Source organism: Paramisgurnus dabryanus, chromosome 7 (genome assembly GCF_030506205.2).
Source record: "Paramisgurnus dabryanus chromosome 7, PD_genome_1.1, whole genome shotgun sequence".
Lineage (NCBI taxonomy): Eukaryota > Metazoa > Chordata > Actinopteri > Cypriniformes > Cobitidae > Paramisgurnus > Paramisgurnus dabryanus.
Genome location: NC_133343.1, coordinates 377,658 through 392,640, shown reverse-complemented (window position 1 = coordinate 392,640; position 14,983 = coordinate 377,658). Strand labels below are relative to the sequence as shown.

General features: G+C 37.3%; 1 protein-coding gene across 3 annotated transcripts; it reads right to left on the bottom strand.

Annotated features, from left to right (window-relative positions):
* Positions 1-1,405: 1,405 nt before the first annotated feature.
* On the bottom strand, positions 1,406-13,822 carry LOC135783258 (uncharacterized). Of its 3 annotated transcripts, none has more exons than XM_065293928.2 (11): positions 13,677-13,822; positions 7,984-8,020; positions 7,761-7,883; positions 5,503-5,626; positions 5,300-5,387; positions 5,099-5,198; positions 4,881-5,017; positions 4,587-4,779; positions 4,418-4,508; positions 4,239-4,323; positions 1,406-3,678 (listed from the first exon to the last, which is right to left on the bottom strand). In XM_065293928.2, the coding sequence occupies exons 3-11, from the start codon at positions 7,840-7,842 to the stop codon at positions 3,025-3,027; spliced, it is 1,554 nt and encodes a 517-aa protein (XP_065150000.1). In that variant the 5' UTR covers positions 7,843-7,883; positions 7,984-8,020; positions 13,677-13,822; the 3' UTR covers positions 1,406-3,024. The 3 variants fall into 3 exon arrangements, with proteins under 3 accessions (XP_065150000.1, XP_065150002.1, XP_065150001.1); XM_065293930.2 differs by having other exon boundaries at positions 4,614-4,779; XM_065293929.2 differs by lacking the exon at positions 13,677-13,822 and having other exon boundaries at positions 7,984-8,236.
* Positions 13,823-14,983: the final 1,161 nt, after the last annotated feature.

Genomic DNA, 14,983 nt, shown 5'->3' with positions numbered 1-14,983 from the left:
ATAATTATGGTTCCCTGCTGCAGCAGCCAAGGACAAGGCCAAGCTGCAGCGGGTGATCCGCTCGGCAGAGAGAGCGATCAACACCTCTCTACCTTCTCTGGAGACCCTTCACAACATTAGGGCTGTGAGAAGGGCAAGAAAAATGATGGCTGACCCATCTCATCCAGGCTGTCCCATGTTTCAGCTGCTCCCTTCAGGTAGAAGGCTTCGGCTCCCGAGAACTACTAAATCCCGGCATCGCCTGAGCTTCTTTCCCACTGCTGCCAGGCTGCTTAATGACTGTTCGATTTCTATTCAGGACTGAATACACTGTTTGCACTTTAATGTTTCTAATACTCCTACTTGTATTATTCAGTATTAATATAAGTATCAGTATATCAGTATTACATTTAGTAGCTTCCATATGATTGTGTATAGTGTGTCTTATCTTTGTTCTGTCTTAAATGTTTCGTTTGCCACATTACATCCATGCATGACTGACTGTAAAAAATTCCAATTGTTTTTTACACTATATGGCAATAAACTGAACTTTGAACTTGAAAAGCGGCATGGTTAAATAAAAAAGGTTTGTATGTTGAATAAAATTAAAGAGGTACATTTTAAAATATTTCACACAATCTTGTAAAGCTTCATTATCAAAACAACAAATGTTCTTTTTGCAATGTACACGACGAAGAATTGGCTCATTTGTTTTACAACTGTGATCTATCTTTAAAATGTTGGACTGATATTAGATCTTTTCTTTTAAACCCAAGAAAGGTGAATTGTAAATTATCTCTAAAAGATGTTATATGTTCTTTCACACACAGAAGCAAAATGTTTGGTGAACTTCTACATCATGGTAAATACTATATCCATAAACAGAAATTTGCAAAAGTTATCCCTAAATGTAATTTATTCTTACTTGAGATGGAATCACTAAAGAAGTCATTGAAATTAAATTAAAACAAAAAGAATGACATTTTGTTAACCTTTATGTAATTTTTTTTTAGTGTAATGTCCCTGTTAGGTATACTATACTTTATGAAACTCGAATGTCTATAAGGAAAAGGAAGAAATACTTAGATGTATACTCTTTTTTTTTTTTTTTTACTTTTTTCTTCTAACTTTTTTCCCCTCTCTTTTCTATGATCTGTTATTCTGTTTAAAGATCTGTGAGTTATATCTTGTTGAAACATTCTTGCTATATGACTGTTGAATGATTTGAATCATTTGTTTCGATAAAGGAAAAATAAATAATAATAATAAAAGTCAAACAAGCTTATTGACCTAATGAAGAAGCCTGATATGCAACGCAGCTACTCATATTTTGTTATTATAGTCACGTAGTGGGGTTATCTGAAGAAAATGAGGCGACTCTCCAATAACACATCAGGGTGAAACTATGAAATGAAATGATCCAGAGTTATGTTAAAATTAAAGTTTGTCCATGATTTAATAACCTGGAAAATTAGTAAATTCCAATAACTAGTTATGCCCATACTGTATAGTATAAGCTTGTACCTCACTAAAACACGGTAAATTCGGTAAACACAGTTAGTTTAATGGCAGACTGATATTAACTTAAATGATTTTATTCCAGACTGGAACAGACCATGACGTCTTAAAGTCCCCCTGTAGTCAATAATTTTATCCTTTAAAACTCATCTTTGAGCATCATAATAGCATTTATATATATATATATATATGACAGTAATTTATTCATGTTTAAAACAGCATGAATGTAACTCTACGCCCTAGCCTCCTTTAATATACATGGATCTGTAAATATGCAAATTAGTTCCCACCTCTACTCTTTCGCACCACCTCAGACCATAGATATAAATGTAAATAGATGCTCATTCGACAGTTTCAGACACATAACTGCTAAGTTCGGTTTTACACAATGAATACGAGAACTGTGTGTTTGCAGCACTTATCTTAAGCACTGATGTTAACAGCTTACAGCATTCACACTGCACATGTGAACATCACAGAAGTAGAGCTGAAGCAGTAACGTTGTGATCGTTTCTGCACCGAGTCTAAGCAGCATCCATACATAATACTCAAACTGATCCACTCGTTTAAATGTGGTGATCTGATTGACCAAAGCAAACCAAAGCAATTTTAAACCGCAGAAATTTGTGTTGTCTTAAAGCATATTATAAACCCCGCATAGACATATAAACAACAATAAAACTTGATTTTCACCACAGGGGGACTTTAAGTCTGAAGCTTAAATAACCAGAATCACTGACGGCACATTTAATACATACAGACGCTCCAGTCACTGATGTATCTTTACATTCACTTGCACAATGCACAAATGCATTTCATTTCTCAAATAGCAGCAGAGTGGAGTAACTGATCAGTCTTTATGAAGTAAATCATCAGTCTTTATCCATTGTTGATTGGTTCTTTGAACTGGAAGGCGGGACTTTAGAGTGTCGCATCGTCCCCCTACACCAGTATTCAATCTTGTTTTATCTTTGGAACTCTTGATAAATGACAATAAACGGACTTCAGTAAGCTACAAATAAACTTTAACTTCTAGCTTTGTGTTTCTTTTAAAGAATTCACAATCCTATAACATCTTATACATTAAAGCAATACATAGATAGTTCTGAAGAAAATGTGAAGTGGTGCTTGATGTAGCAAAATTCAGGAAACAAACTGGTACAATAATGTTAATAAGTTTCAGAAGAGCCCACCCCCCGATGTATCTACGATGTTCTGATGCAGAGGTATAGGCTTTTTAAATTGGTTGCTAGGGTACCTCTGTTTGGTTGCTAGGAAATGAATGAATTGTCATTTACCAGTGATTATACTCCTGGCCACAAGTGAAAAGATTATATGATGATATAGGCTTTGTTTCAATGGCAGTCTATGGGATCGGATGCTAGGGTGCCCAAAATGGTTGCTAGGGCGTGGCTTGATACATTCATGATGATCCTGAGAGACTGTTTGGATGGCAGAGTAAAATGAGCCCACCCACTTTTTTCTCTTCACCCACAGAGACTTTGAGATCTGCGGGTAAATGGTGAATTAATTTTGGACATTTTTCACTGGCATGTAATCGTCACTGGAGGGCTCTATCATTCCACATGAACCTAAAAGCTTGAGGTCCAAGTCTATGCTGTGCATCAGATGGTTTGGTCCCAGTACAAGAGGTGTCTGCTCCCAGCCCATAAAGAGATGTTTGTGAGGATGAGGGGCAGGCAGGCCCAGGAGCGGGTGAGGGGTCAGATTTAGACCCAACGGGCTGGGAAGGTCCGACTCCTCCATGCTGTCTTCAGAACCCACGGCGAAGCCCGAATCGGGACTCTGGGTGTCCTGACGGAGCTGCTCCAGTCTCTTTAGAGAACTTTCCAGTTCAAACATTTCATCCTTCCCGACACCGCGAGCGACGTCAGCACTGTTCGGCAGAATGTCTCCCCCCGCAGGGCCGTACGAGCAGTGTGCCGAGCAGGGTTCCAGGGTGTCGTTGGGGTTGTTGGAGCTCTGGGACAAAAAGTAAGTGGAGTTTGAGAAGTTGGAGGATTTTGAAGTGTTTTCCCATCCTTCGTTCAATGTGGCACCGTGTGCGTCCAATCGGTGAGAGTCGCCGGTGTCCTGCAGCTTCACGACCTCAACCGGACTGACGAACTCAGAGTCGACTGTGACAAAGCTTTCGAGAGCGAACGCTGAACCGAGCCATGACTGAGAAAAAGAGAAACACCGCCGTCAATAAACAAATACAACATGATAGTCAAATTGAAATACACATGATATGACATTATAATGCCTTTATGTGCGCACAATTAAGGGACTTTTTCATTTTTTATGTTACACTACAAACCTAACAGTATTGCTTTTAGAAAGTATGACCGAACTTGAGAGGAGGTGCAAAATAGAAATGACAGAAAATCGCTCAATCCAGGTGTACAAACTATAAAGCTTGTTGTGTCATATATAAAAAGGCTCAAGGCTGCGCTTTAACTAAGCAGTGAGTAGAGGGTCTGAAGAAGAACATATCCTAGTAGGCATTAAACTTTTCACACAAAAAAAATGCTGCTGCTAACTGGCAACTTAAAAAAAAACACTGGCGAGGAAAGAGTTAATATCACAAAGAAGATTTGTTTTCCTCTTTGTCATTCTTAGGTCCTGAGTGTAGATTATTATTAAAAACAAATTTAAACGACTGTGAATCAGGCTGCAATAAAACAAAATTGAATACGTAAAGAGGCTCTGAATACACAGCATATTGAAAAAACACTTACCACAAAATTTCCTTTATGATATGAGTTTAAATCAGTGAAATATTTGCTGGGATCAGGTATATATGAAGAATGGATCTTCTGCAGCCTGAAATAACCCAAAAACACAAATCATTATCTCTGTAAACCTTTAATTTCATTTGACTGAACAGATGATACGAGTGTCACAGCGTCACGCTCACCATTTGATTTTGTTGCATTTGAACAGAATGATAAAAATGAAGATGATGCTGAGACCGACTCCTGTGAATGTGATCCAGACTTGAAATGACTCTGAAACAGATTCATGAACATCATTCTTCGAATTTTTCTTTAAATATTTTTTGCTATGGTCTTCTGTACATCTCTCACCTGTATCTAGTGTCGGGCGTGATTTACCATCATCAGATGTCCAGCTGTACTCACTGCTCCACTCGCTCCAGATGGTTTTGGTTTTTTTAAAAACAAGTTTGGCTCTGACCCTGAATACATAATGCTGATGTAAATACAGAAGATCTTCAGGAAGCTGTATATGAGGGTCATTGATCTGAACGCTCTTACTGTCCTGCACACAAACACATGATGATGATGATTATAACAGGATCTATCTTTAAGACTTCTTCCTGTGAAAATAAAGGAAAGAGAACGAGAAGATGATCTGCTCACCGTCCAGTTTTGCTCAGCAGATCTGTACTGCAGCTCAAACACATGACCCAGAAAATATTGTGATTTTGGGGAAGCAAAACTCCATGAAACATTGAGCCCGTCAACTTTCACTCCCACAGGAGGCAGAACTTTCACTACTGCAAAAACACAAACAGCACACGCTCACAAATACACCAGATATTCATGTGATTCTCGCTCGTATTATCTTGTGTGCTTACCGCTGTCCCTGCCTTTGTGTTGTGTCTGAACCACAGGTGCATCAAAGTTCTCACACATCACTTTTTCAAAGATGGTGGCAGCACCTATTATGATTCCTCCCTTTAATGAAGAAGAAAACACAACATCACATCTCTGTCACTGTTCAATCAAACCTGTCTACATACGCTCAAATTATTGTTATTCATCCAAACACAACTTACAGGTGTTTTAAAATCAACGCTGGCTGTGCGGATGTTGAGGTCTGAGCTATCGATGGACATCTGCTGCTTTTCTGTTTGACTACTTAAACTGAAAGAAAGAAATACATAAATATTTATTCATTACTATAAAACTGAAAACCCATCAATCAGAGTTTAGCATGGTTCATATATACATAAACATGTGAATAAATATAATATCTTACGCTTTTTTAACCTCTACGTGTAGGAAGCAGTTTGTCTGAGGTGTGATGGGCGGCTGGATCTGGACGTTTGATGTGTTCCACACGCATGTGAAGGTGTTATAGAAGTCATTATAACACTTCAAACCTAAAGACACATTAAACAACTATGACATCTCTATGATATCTCAGTCTGTCTCATAAACAGCAATAAGAGATGAAGATTCAATGGATAGTGATTCAAGATTTTCTCCTGAGACGGCAGTAATCTCATGCATTGCCATCTATAGTCAGAGATCTCAATATTAACAAAACATTTCTCCTAAGTTTGATCTCTACATGAATAAACTTCACCATCACATTCTATGTAGTTTGATTTTTACAGCTCAAACTGACAACATTTCTGCGATATAATAATTGATCTGTGATATCTGAGAATCACACACAGTCGATCAATTTAAATCTAAACTTAAGACTTTTCTCTTTAATAAAGCATTCACATAATTTGTCTAGTGAATTATACTTATCTCGCAATAGCTAGCATGTACGGAACAAAGCATTCACATAACTCGTCTGGGTAATATACTAATGCCGCAATAGCTATCATGTCTGAAAACGAGCATATATTAAAACACAACACTGTGTGACACTTGCATTTAGGGCTGGGACAACGCGTCGACGTAATCGACGACGTCGACGCAAAAAATACGTCGACGCAAAATATGCGCGTCGATTTGTCAGACCCAAAAAGGCGGCGCAGTAGTAGCAACGCGAGTTGCTTCAGTCCACGCCGATTTCACACAGGGTGAGCAGTGGCTGCGGCCGCGCGGCGCGTGGTTTTCTCAGCGCCCATGTTAACAAGCATGCACCCCGCCGCATAAGCAGCGCAAGCTCGCGGCTCGAAACGGATATAAACGGAGGTCGGAGCCAGCCGCAGATACTTGGGCGGCTCTGTAGCAACAGTGCTGCAATCGTTTCTGCGTGGTTCTGCTGCGCTGCTCACGCTCAATTAAAGTGAAAGTGCTTTGTTTATGGTTTAAATGCTCGTGGATTTACGCGAAAAAGTGTCATTTTACCATAAAATCATGAATGTGATGCCAAGTGTGTTTTAAACAGTCATTTGAGCAATTTAACAGAAAGCAATGAAATATGTCACTGTTGCCAGAAGACTGCGCTTTCATTCACTCTCTGTCCAGCAGTAAATGAGTCCTAATCTATTTTAACAAACTTAAGAGAAAGAGATTTAATAATATATGTGCTTCTTAAGTCTATAATAAGTCTATCTTAAGTTTATATCTGTCATTAAATGGACTAGAACAGCACGAAAACAATGTGGATTAAACAAATCTAGTTATAAAAATTACACAGACCATCAAAAGGCACACTGAAGAGGTTTTGCTCATAAATGCATGTAAAATAAAGTAATTTGAACTTGAGATTTTTATACGGTTACTGAACTGCACAGTATGCACTGCAAATGCTTTATTGAATGCTACCTCTGTCTAAGAATGCATTATTTTGCACTTGTATAGTCTTTTTTTATTTTGAAATTTTAAGAGCAATAAAGATATATTGAAATGTTTACATTCAGATATGTAAATCAACATGTATAACTTGCTATTAGTAAATTAATGGGGTGATAATCGAGAATCGAATCGAATCGAAGTCGAATCGGACTGACAAAATGAATCGTTAGATTAATCGATGCATCGAAAAAATAATCGCTAGATTAATCGTTAAAAAAATAATCGTTTATCCCAGCCCTACTTGCATTACATGCGAACGGCCCCTACGCTAATAGGATTTTGTTTTTCTCTCCCTGTCTCGGCCTTGATCCCGAGGACATTGAGACAAATAGACCCAGTTCCAGCTGCCGTGGAGGTCAACACACCACTGATCTACTGGCCGTCCTTCAATGTGATGCCCAAGGGTTTTTCCGCCTAAGACTTTATTTCCTCCTGGCTAAAGCCTCCTAGGGGGTTTTTTCAACCCGACAATGGCTTAACTTAGCACCCTCTTCTATATGTTACATCATAAACACGCTCACTTGTAAGGTTTATTCATAGCCTCTGTATTTTGCTACTTATATTGTCTGTCGATTTTTCTGTGTTTCCCCTGCTTCTATTAATGTAAAGCTGCTTTGAAACAATTACCAAGTGTGAAATTGAATTTAAATGAATATGAAGTTTATTTCAGTGTTGAATATATGTCCGCATTCATATGTATTTTTATTTAATAGATTTGAATTGCATTTGTCTATCTACACACACACAATATCTTACTTTGATCTGTAAGAGCTGAATGAAGGCACATCATCATCATCATCACTGTAATAATTACAGTCAGATTTTTCATCCTGGCCATTTCTTCTCAGCATCTGGAAATCCTCTCCTGGTCAACAAACACTGAGAAAGAGAGAACAGTGAAGGTTAAATGTCTACAGCGTGTCTATTATTTCTTCATAACACACACATGTAGAGACTTATATAAATGAAGGTTACATACGTGTGATAGATGATGGGTTGACTGCAGCCGTCTGAGTCTATGACACACACAGTTCAGTGTTAAAAGAGTGATTCACAGTGAACTAAACCCTTCCTCTCTTCCCACACACACACACACCTCAAACACATCTCACACACACACACCTTACACAAACACACCTCACACACACACACTGATCTGTGGTATCAAGTTGTGGATGAAACCACTGATGTTGACGTGACATTTACCAAAATTCAGGGCAGAAAACGGAAACTGAGTAGGACGTTTCTCTCTCTCTCTCTCTCTCTCTCTCTCTCTCTCTCTCTCTCTCTCTCTCTCTCTCTCTCTCTCATTTTTTTTTATTTAAGTGTGTTTTTTTGGCATGACAAAACCGGCAAGCATTTGCAGCTGGTCTGTGTCCAATGTGGAAATAAAAGTAAAATTACTAAAGTATGTAGTGTAATGTTAAAAGGGAAACATTTTCAAAAGAGAATGATGACAAATTGCATTTCTCCAGATAATGTTTTAAAAATACAAAAGTGTAGCAGAATTTTTTTTATTTTAGGCTAATTGCAATTTGTGTGAGTGTGTGTGTGTCTGTGTGTGAATGCATGTGTGTGTGTGTGTCTGTGTGTGAATGCATGTGTGTGTGTGTGTCTGTGTGTGCGTTTGTGTGTATCAAGGCCCACATTTCCGAGCAGGAAAGAAGCTTTACAAGAGAAGTGACCACAACCTGTGGTTAAGGCACCAAAACCCATTTATCTATCTATGTTTCTATCTATCTATCTATCTATCTATCTATCTATCTATCTATCTATCTATCTATCTATCTATCTATCTATCTATCTATCTATCTATCTATGTAACTAACTATCTGATAACTGATCATTTAGTTCTTGAGTAAAGTCAGCACAACAACACTGAGAGCTGTGATATTAATAAAACTAAAAGGAGAAGAGAAGATGTTTTAAAATAACTCTCTGTCCTTAACCCTTTTTAACCGTCTAAACTGAGACCGCTGCTGATAATAAATATAATTGTATGATATATCTGAAATAAACTTCAGTGTAATGATCTCAGTTAGAGACATTCAGATACATTTCACATTTAACTCACACAACTCATCTTATACTACAGTTCCTCTTTATATATTCTTAGAAAAACTATGACTGTCAAACACTTGACTGTGTCCTCATTGTAAAGTTTGTGTCAGATTTGTAAAGTCTGATATTAAATATGTTCTCTGTTACACAACAGAAAAATTTATTATTAACCCTTAATATGCATTATTCAATTCACTATCCTTTTGTGTTATTCGTAGATGGAAACAGACACTAAATTAAACTACACATTTTTTTTCATAAATCTGTTAATCAACCTCAGTACTGATCAAAACTTCCAAATCTTTACAAAAAACTTCATGATTTTAACTCTTTAATTGCCAAGTTCATAAGTGATATCACTGATTTTCAATATAAAAAGTGATCATTGGCTTTGAGGCATTTTTAGTTTTTATGCAACATCAGAATTCATTTTTTTCTCCCTCATTTATTGTGGGCCTGTTTTTGCCCCATTGACTATAATGACATTTTTCGATTGCAAAGCCATGACATATAATCATTCGATCTTTATTGTTGGTGGTTTTTCCTTTTGTTAAAAGGTAAAATTTGTCATTTTCACTGCTGATGTTGTTGTGTGTAAGGGTTAACCACACAACCAAATCTGAATGATTAAAAAACTCCAAATAATTTATAATGTGCTGGTTGAATGTTACAAAAGACGACAGGACTAAAGTGAATGTGAACTTGACCTAAAGTCAAACATCACAGTGTTTATAATAATGAAGTGTCTGTATATGAGCACACCGTCACGTCGCTTCAGAATCTAACACACCGACCACACTGTGGCTATTTTCTGTGTTTTCTTTGACACTTTCACTCTTTGTCCTGACAGGTTCAGAGAAAATAGAAACCAGTTCTTTCCCAGCACAGCACAACTTTCTGCTGATATATTAAAGTTTTTCTCATTCGCTTTGGTACATTTCTCAGATCAGAATTGAAATTCTCAAAACTACCTCTTCAATCTTCACATCATTGAGTCACATCAAAAAAGAAGTTTCTCATTTCTTTGAAGAAGTTGCAAATGCTTTAGTACAGCCATTCAAATGATTATGTACAATTCTCTGATGTTTCCTACATTATCAGTTGCTTATGTCATGTTGATCAAAATGTATTATAATGGGTCTCTCTTGAATAGTCTCACCCCCCGCAACATCAGTTCATTGTATAAGTCTTTACATGCAAAATGATTGAACAAGGGTTTGGTCAAACATATTTCTATACATTTCCATTAGACATTTTTTCTAAATTTGTCCCGAATTGGTCAATTGCTCCCAGGTGAATCTTGACTTTCTCTAACAGACAGAAACGTCCCCAGTAAGCAAAAACTAAGATGTTAAAAATGACGGCTAACTATAGACCCAATATAGTCCGGCTATGAGTAACCCACTTCTACTCTAAATAATCTTGAATTTGATTACATGCAATTTTTGCTAAAATAACTTGAAGACGTATGATATTCCAACATGTAAGCAAAGTCAACAGGTGTTCAAGGTGTTAGCTTTCATTTCTTTGACATGTTCTAAAAGTATATGCATTGTCTATTCTTGGGCTATGGTTAGACGTCTATTAGACTTTTACTGACAGCCCAAATTTAGCCTTGTTTTAGCCAAACATGCTTGCTGGGTCAGGAGGTATAGAAAGACTTCAGTGTAATTCCTACAGTTTCCCCTAAAGATATTGTCCTATGTTCACATTTCTACTTTTGTGTTTTGTTTCTTTGTGCTATGCAGTGCTGTCTTTTCCTTTCTTTATGGCAATGAGATGGTCTTTCAACAAATTACAGTACAAACAGTAAAAGCTTACAGTAATTGTACATTTTGTTCAGTCTCTTGCAATCAAACTCCCACATCACTTATGCTAAGCTGTACAATAACTTTCATGAAAACTTTAGCCATAGTTTACATCAGAACATTACTTCAGAGTAAACCGTTATATTGACAACATGACTAAACAATTTGACTGTCTTATCCATACACAATAACACAATGACTTGTCATTCTGATGCCACTGACATGTGTTCATTGACACAGATATTTACTTTTGAGAGATGAACTAAGGATTTTGAGTAAGAGAGTGGCTTTTGCAGGCTTTTATCCATTGTGTTTTGTTATTTGTACAAATTGTTTTGAGAAATGCAATTATTGTTAAGTATGATTCAAGAAATGTACCAAAGCGGCCGAGAAAAACTGTAATTATGGTAAAATGCCGCTACATCCAAAACCCAGATGGCGCTCTCGTGCAAAAACTGAATACACCGCAGAAGAAGAACCATTAAACAGGCAGCTCCAGGAAATATATAAACATACTTACATTGTGTACGAAGACCGACGGAAAATTAAAAGTTGTGATTTTCTAGGCAGATATGGTTAGGTACTACACTCTTATTCTGGTGTAATAATCAAGGGCTTTGCTGCTGTAACATGGCTGCAGGAGGCGTAATGATATTGCACAGCGAATGAAAATAGTCCACTTGGTAACCTTTAATAGCAGGGGATTATTTTCGGGCACTACGTTATATCATTGCATTTTACAACTCTCCCTAGTGGTGAACCATCAGAAACGTTTATGAAACAGTTATGACGTAATGAAGCCTCGTTTGCTAAAATCCCTTGACTTGACCAGTTTTAAAACACGCTCCGAACTAATGATTCGAAACAAAAGATTCGTAAAAGTTTCGAAGCCTCAACATGAAGCAGTGCTTCAAAAGCGACAATAACTAACTAATATTTCCTGGAAACGGTGTTCACCGGTGTGCAACAGGGTTTGAGATACGTTTTTTCTTGTTTGGTGGGTGTGTCAGAACTCCAATCCAATCAGCACCAACATGTAAATAAACCATGCGATACTAAAGAGACGGCTCGCACAGTGGGTTCAGGTTGTAATGTTATCTTTCATTCTGGATGGCATTGTGCGTATTTTACAGTATTACGCACGTATTTATAACGATTTTATCAGGCTCCAGAAACATTTAACAAAGAACACAAGGCATGGCCTCTCAGGTACCGTAGTTGCAACTCTTGCGTCATCAGAACAGGGTGTTCAACACATCACCGTTTCTATTGTGCAACGCTTTGTCAGGTCTGAACGCAGCACTGTATTAAATGCCAGTGCACCTTGTGTCCTGCTGTGTGTCCTTGGCTGTTTGCATCTTTTGGATTTATTAAACTCACTAAAAACTGTATTTGGATCCGCCACCTTGCCTTTTTGTTTTATTATTTTTTTTAATTATGTTTAATTATTTTCAGAAATTGTTTTCAAATATTATACATATAACTCAAATTAAAATTAATGTAAAAATAAGAATGCTACAAAAACATACATCCCCCTGGTGGCTGGCTGCAGTACAAGTCATAAACCCCGCCCTCTCCATTTAAACGAATGGGATTCTGCTCTTAATAAAAATATTATTTACACTTCCAATAAAAGTTTCTGAAAGATGGTTTTGGTCCTTTCAAGTATTTGTTATCACACTGATATTTGTTCAAGTGTTCATTGTTGTGATAAGTTTAACTTAAGCTTGTAATTTGATGCTATAGAAACGAGGTGTGTCATTATGATTGGTGTGGTCAAATTGTTTACGCGAGCGTTTTGGGCGGAAGTTTGATACCGCGGCTCCGTCTCTCGCTCCACGGACGATTCCTTCTGCGCATGCCTTGGCTCCAAACTCCATCTTTTTTTACAGTCTATGTGCAGGCCAATCAGAGGACACGGCGCTTTTCAGAACGATGAGCTTTGTACAAAATCAAGGCGTTTCAGGGAGGCAGGGCATAGAGGAGCAACAATAATGTGCGGTACGTGAAAAATAATGAACCATAAACCACACAAACTTATTGCATTACAACAAATACACAACACAAACTCACGTGCACGGACGCACACACACACACACACACACACACACACACACACACACACACACACACACACACACACACACACACACACACACACACACACACACACACACACACACACACACACACACACACACACACTCTGGTTTACATGTTTTATGGGGACATTCCATAGACGTAATGCATTTTATACCATACAAACTGTATATTCTATTCCCCTTACCTGCCCCATTCCCTAACCCCAACCATCACAAAAACCTTTCTTGTACCTTAGATTTTCAATAAACATCATCTTGTTTGATTTATAAGCTTGTTTCCTCATGGGGACATTAAAATGTCCCCACAAGGTCAAAAAAACACTGGTATTCCTATCTTTGTGGGGACAATTGGTCGCCACAACATGATAATTACCAGGTACACACACACACACACACACGCACGCACGCACGCACGCGCGGACACACACACACACACTCGCGCGCGCGCGGACACACACACTACAGTAGTTATTTATGTTGAGAGAGCCGCAGTTTCCTCTTCATCAGTCTCACCTTTATTTTCTTTCCTGTTTCTTCGCATCTTTCTCTTTTATCAACACAAGAACACGAGCAGCAGCTTTACGCTTCACTTCTCTTGTGTTATATTCATGTGATTTTAGCGTTTAACAGAATAACAATCATCTTAACACAACACATCGTCAGAAATACAGGAATAATAATGAATGAAAGCAGTGCCTTACCTTCAGTCTGATCTTATAATCTGATCTCAAGCCCTCCTGGACCACAACTAAAACTTCACATCACTTACTCACTCAACATTAAAGCTTTCTGTTTTCTCTTTTTGTCTCCTTTTCTCGTTTGAAGAGAAATAAATGAACTTTGCGGTTCGCTTCTGTAGAAACCTCGTGTCACTTCTGCTCTAAAAAATCCCCGAGAACTTTCCCGACGATACATGAACTGATGAAACATTTTCATGACTGACGTCATACTAGGATATTAATAAAGTCTTTATATAGAATAAAGGTGAACATCTTTATCAATATCTCAAATATATTGGTATATTCACAACTGTGTTTGATCTAAAATAAATAGCCTAATGAAATAACTTTTTTAATAACACCAACATTAAACACACAAGACTTCAGACTATGATGATTATTTTATTTTTATTTATTTGACTATGATGGTTTTTTTTACTATGATGAGGATTTAATGTTTTATTTGTATTTAATGACAGGAGATGAGTTTAATCCTCAGATGTTGCTGTAGCGCCCTCTGGCGACACGTGACATCACTTACACACTCAATATTTCTGCCCAATAATTAAAGACATCTTGCAGTCAATTTATTTAATGGTTGTTTTCTCTAAATTTTTTAATAAATTATCGTTTCCCCTCGGAAGTTTGTTGAAAAACGCTGACATACACTTATTTAAGAGATTATAAAGATTTAACATCAATCATGTTTATTTGTAATATGTTGAATATATGATGCAACAAAAGTTTCTGTCTTACAAGACAGCTTTCAATGTGAGTGTTTTTCTCTTTTTGTATGAATGGGATTGGGGGGGGGGTGAGTTTCATCTGTATGTCACGAGATAAATAACTAAAATATCACCCTGAGTTAAAGTGAGAAGTCAAACTGAGTTTTTGTACAACTATCACAACATATTAATATTAAAACCACGTGTCACAGTAACAATGAGGGTTTTTATTGGCATATTTTTGATGCATTGATTACCATTGGCAAAACCATGGTTTAACTATATGTGTTGTAGCAAAGCCATGGTTATTTTTGTGGTAGCTATGGTTTAACTTTAGTAACCATGGTTTTGTGGTTTTAAAACTATGATTCATTATCATAAAGGTAGCCTGACGGAAAATTTGAGCTATCATCAATAAAAATAACTTCAAAACAAAAACTCATTCAGAGACAATAGCTTATGAGAAGATAGGTCCTCAAATATTTTACATTCATTTCTTGTGATGTTTTTACTTCTTTTTTTGTGCAGTTTTGCAAGATGTGAGGTTCAGTGGTTGGGGTCTGA

Bases quoted from the DNA above. Each gene is read 5' to 3' on its own strand.
- LOC135783258 (XM_065293928.2), bottom strand. From the start codon at position 7,842: ATGGCCAGGATGAAAAATCTGACTGTAATTATTACAGTGATGATGATG. The intron at 4,509-4,586 runs GTGAGAGATGTA...AATCTGTTTCAG, and splicing joins ACGCCCGACACTAGATACAG to AGTCATTTCAAGTCTGGATC. The intron at 3,679-4,238 runs GTAAGTGTTTTT...TCTTTTTCTCAG, and splicing joins ATCATAAAGGAAATTTTGTG to TCATGGCTCGGTTCAGCGTT.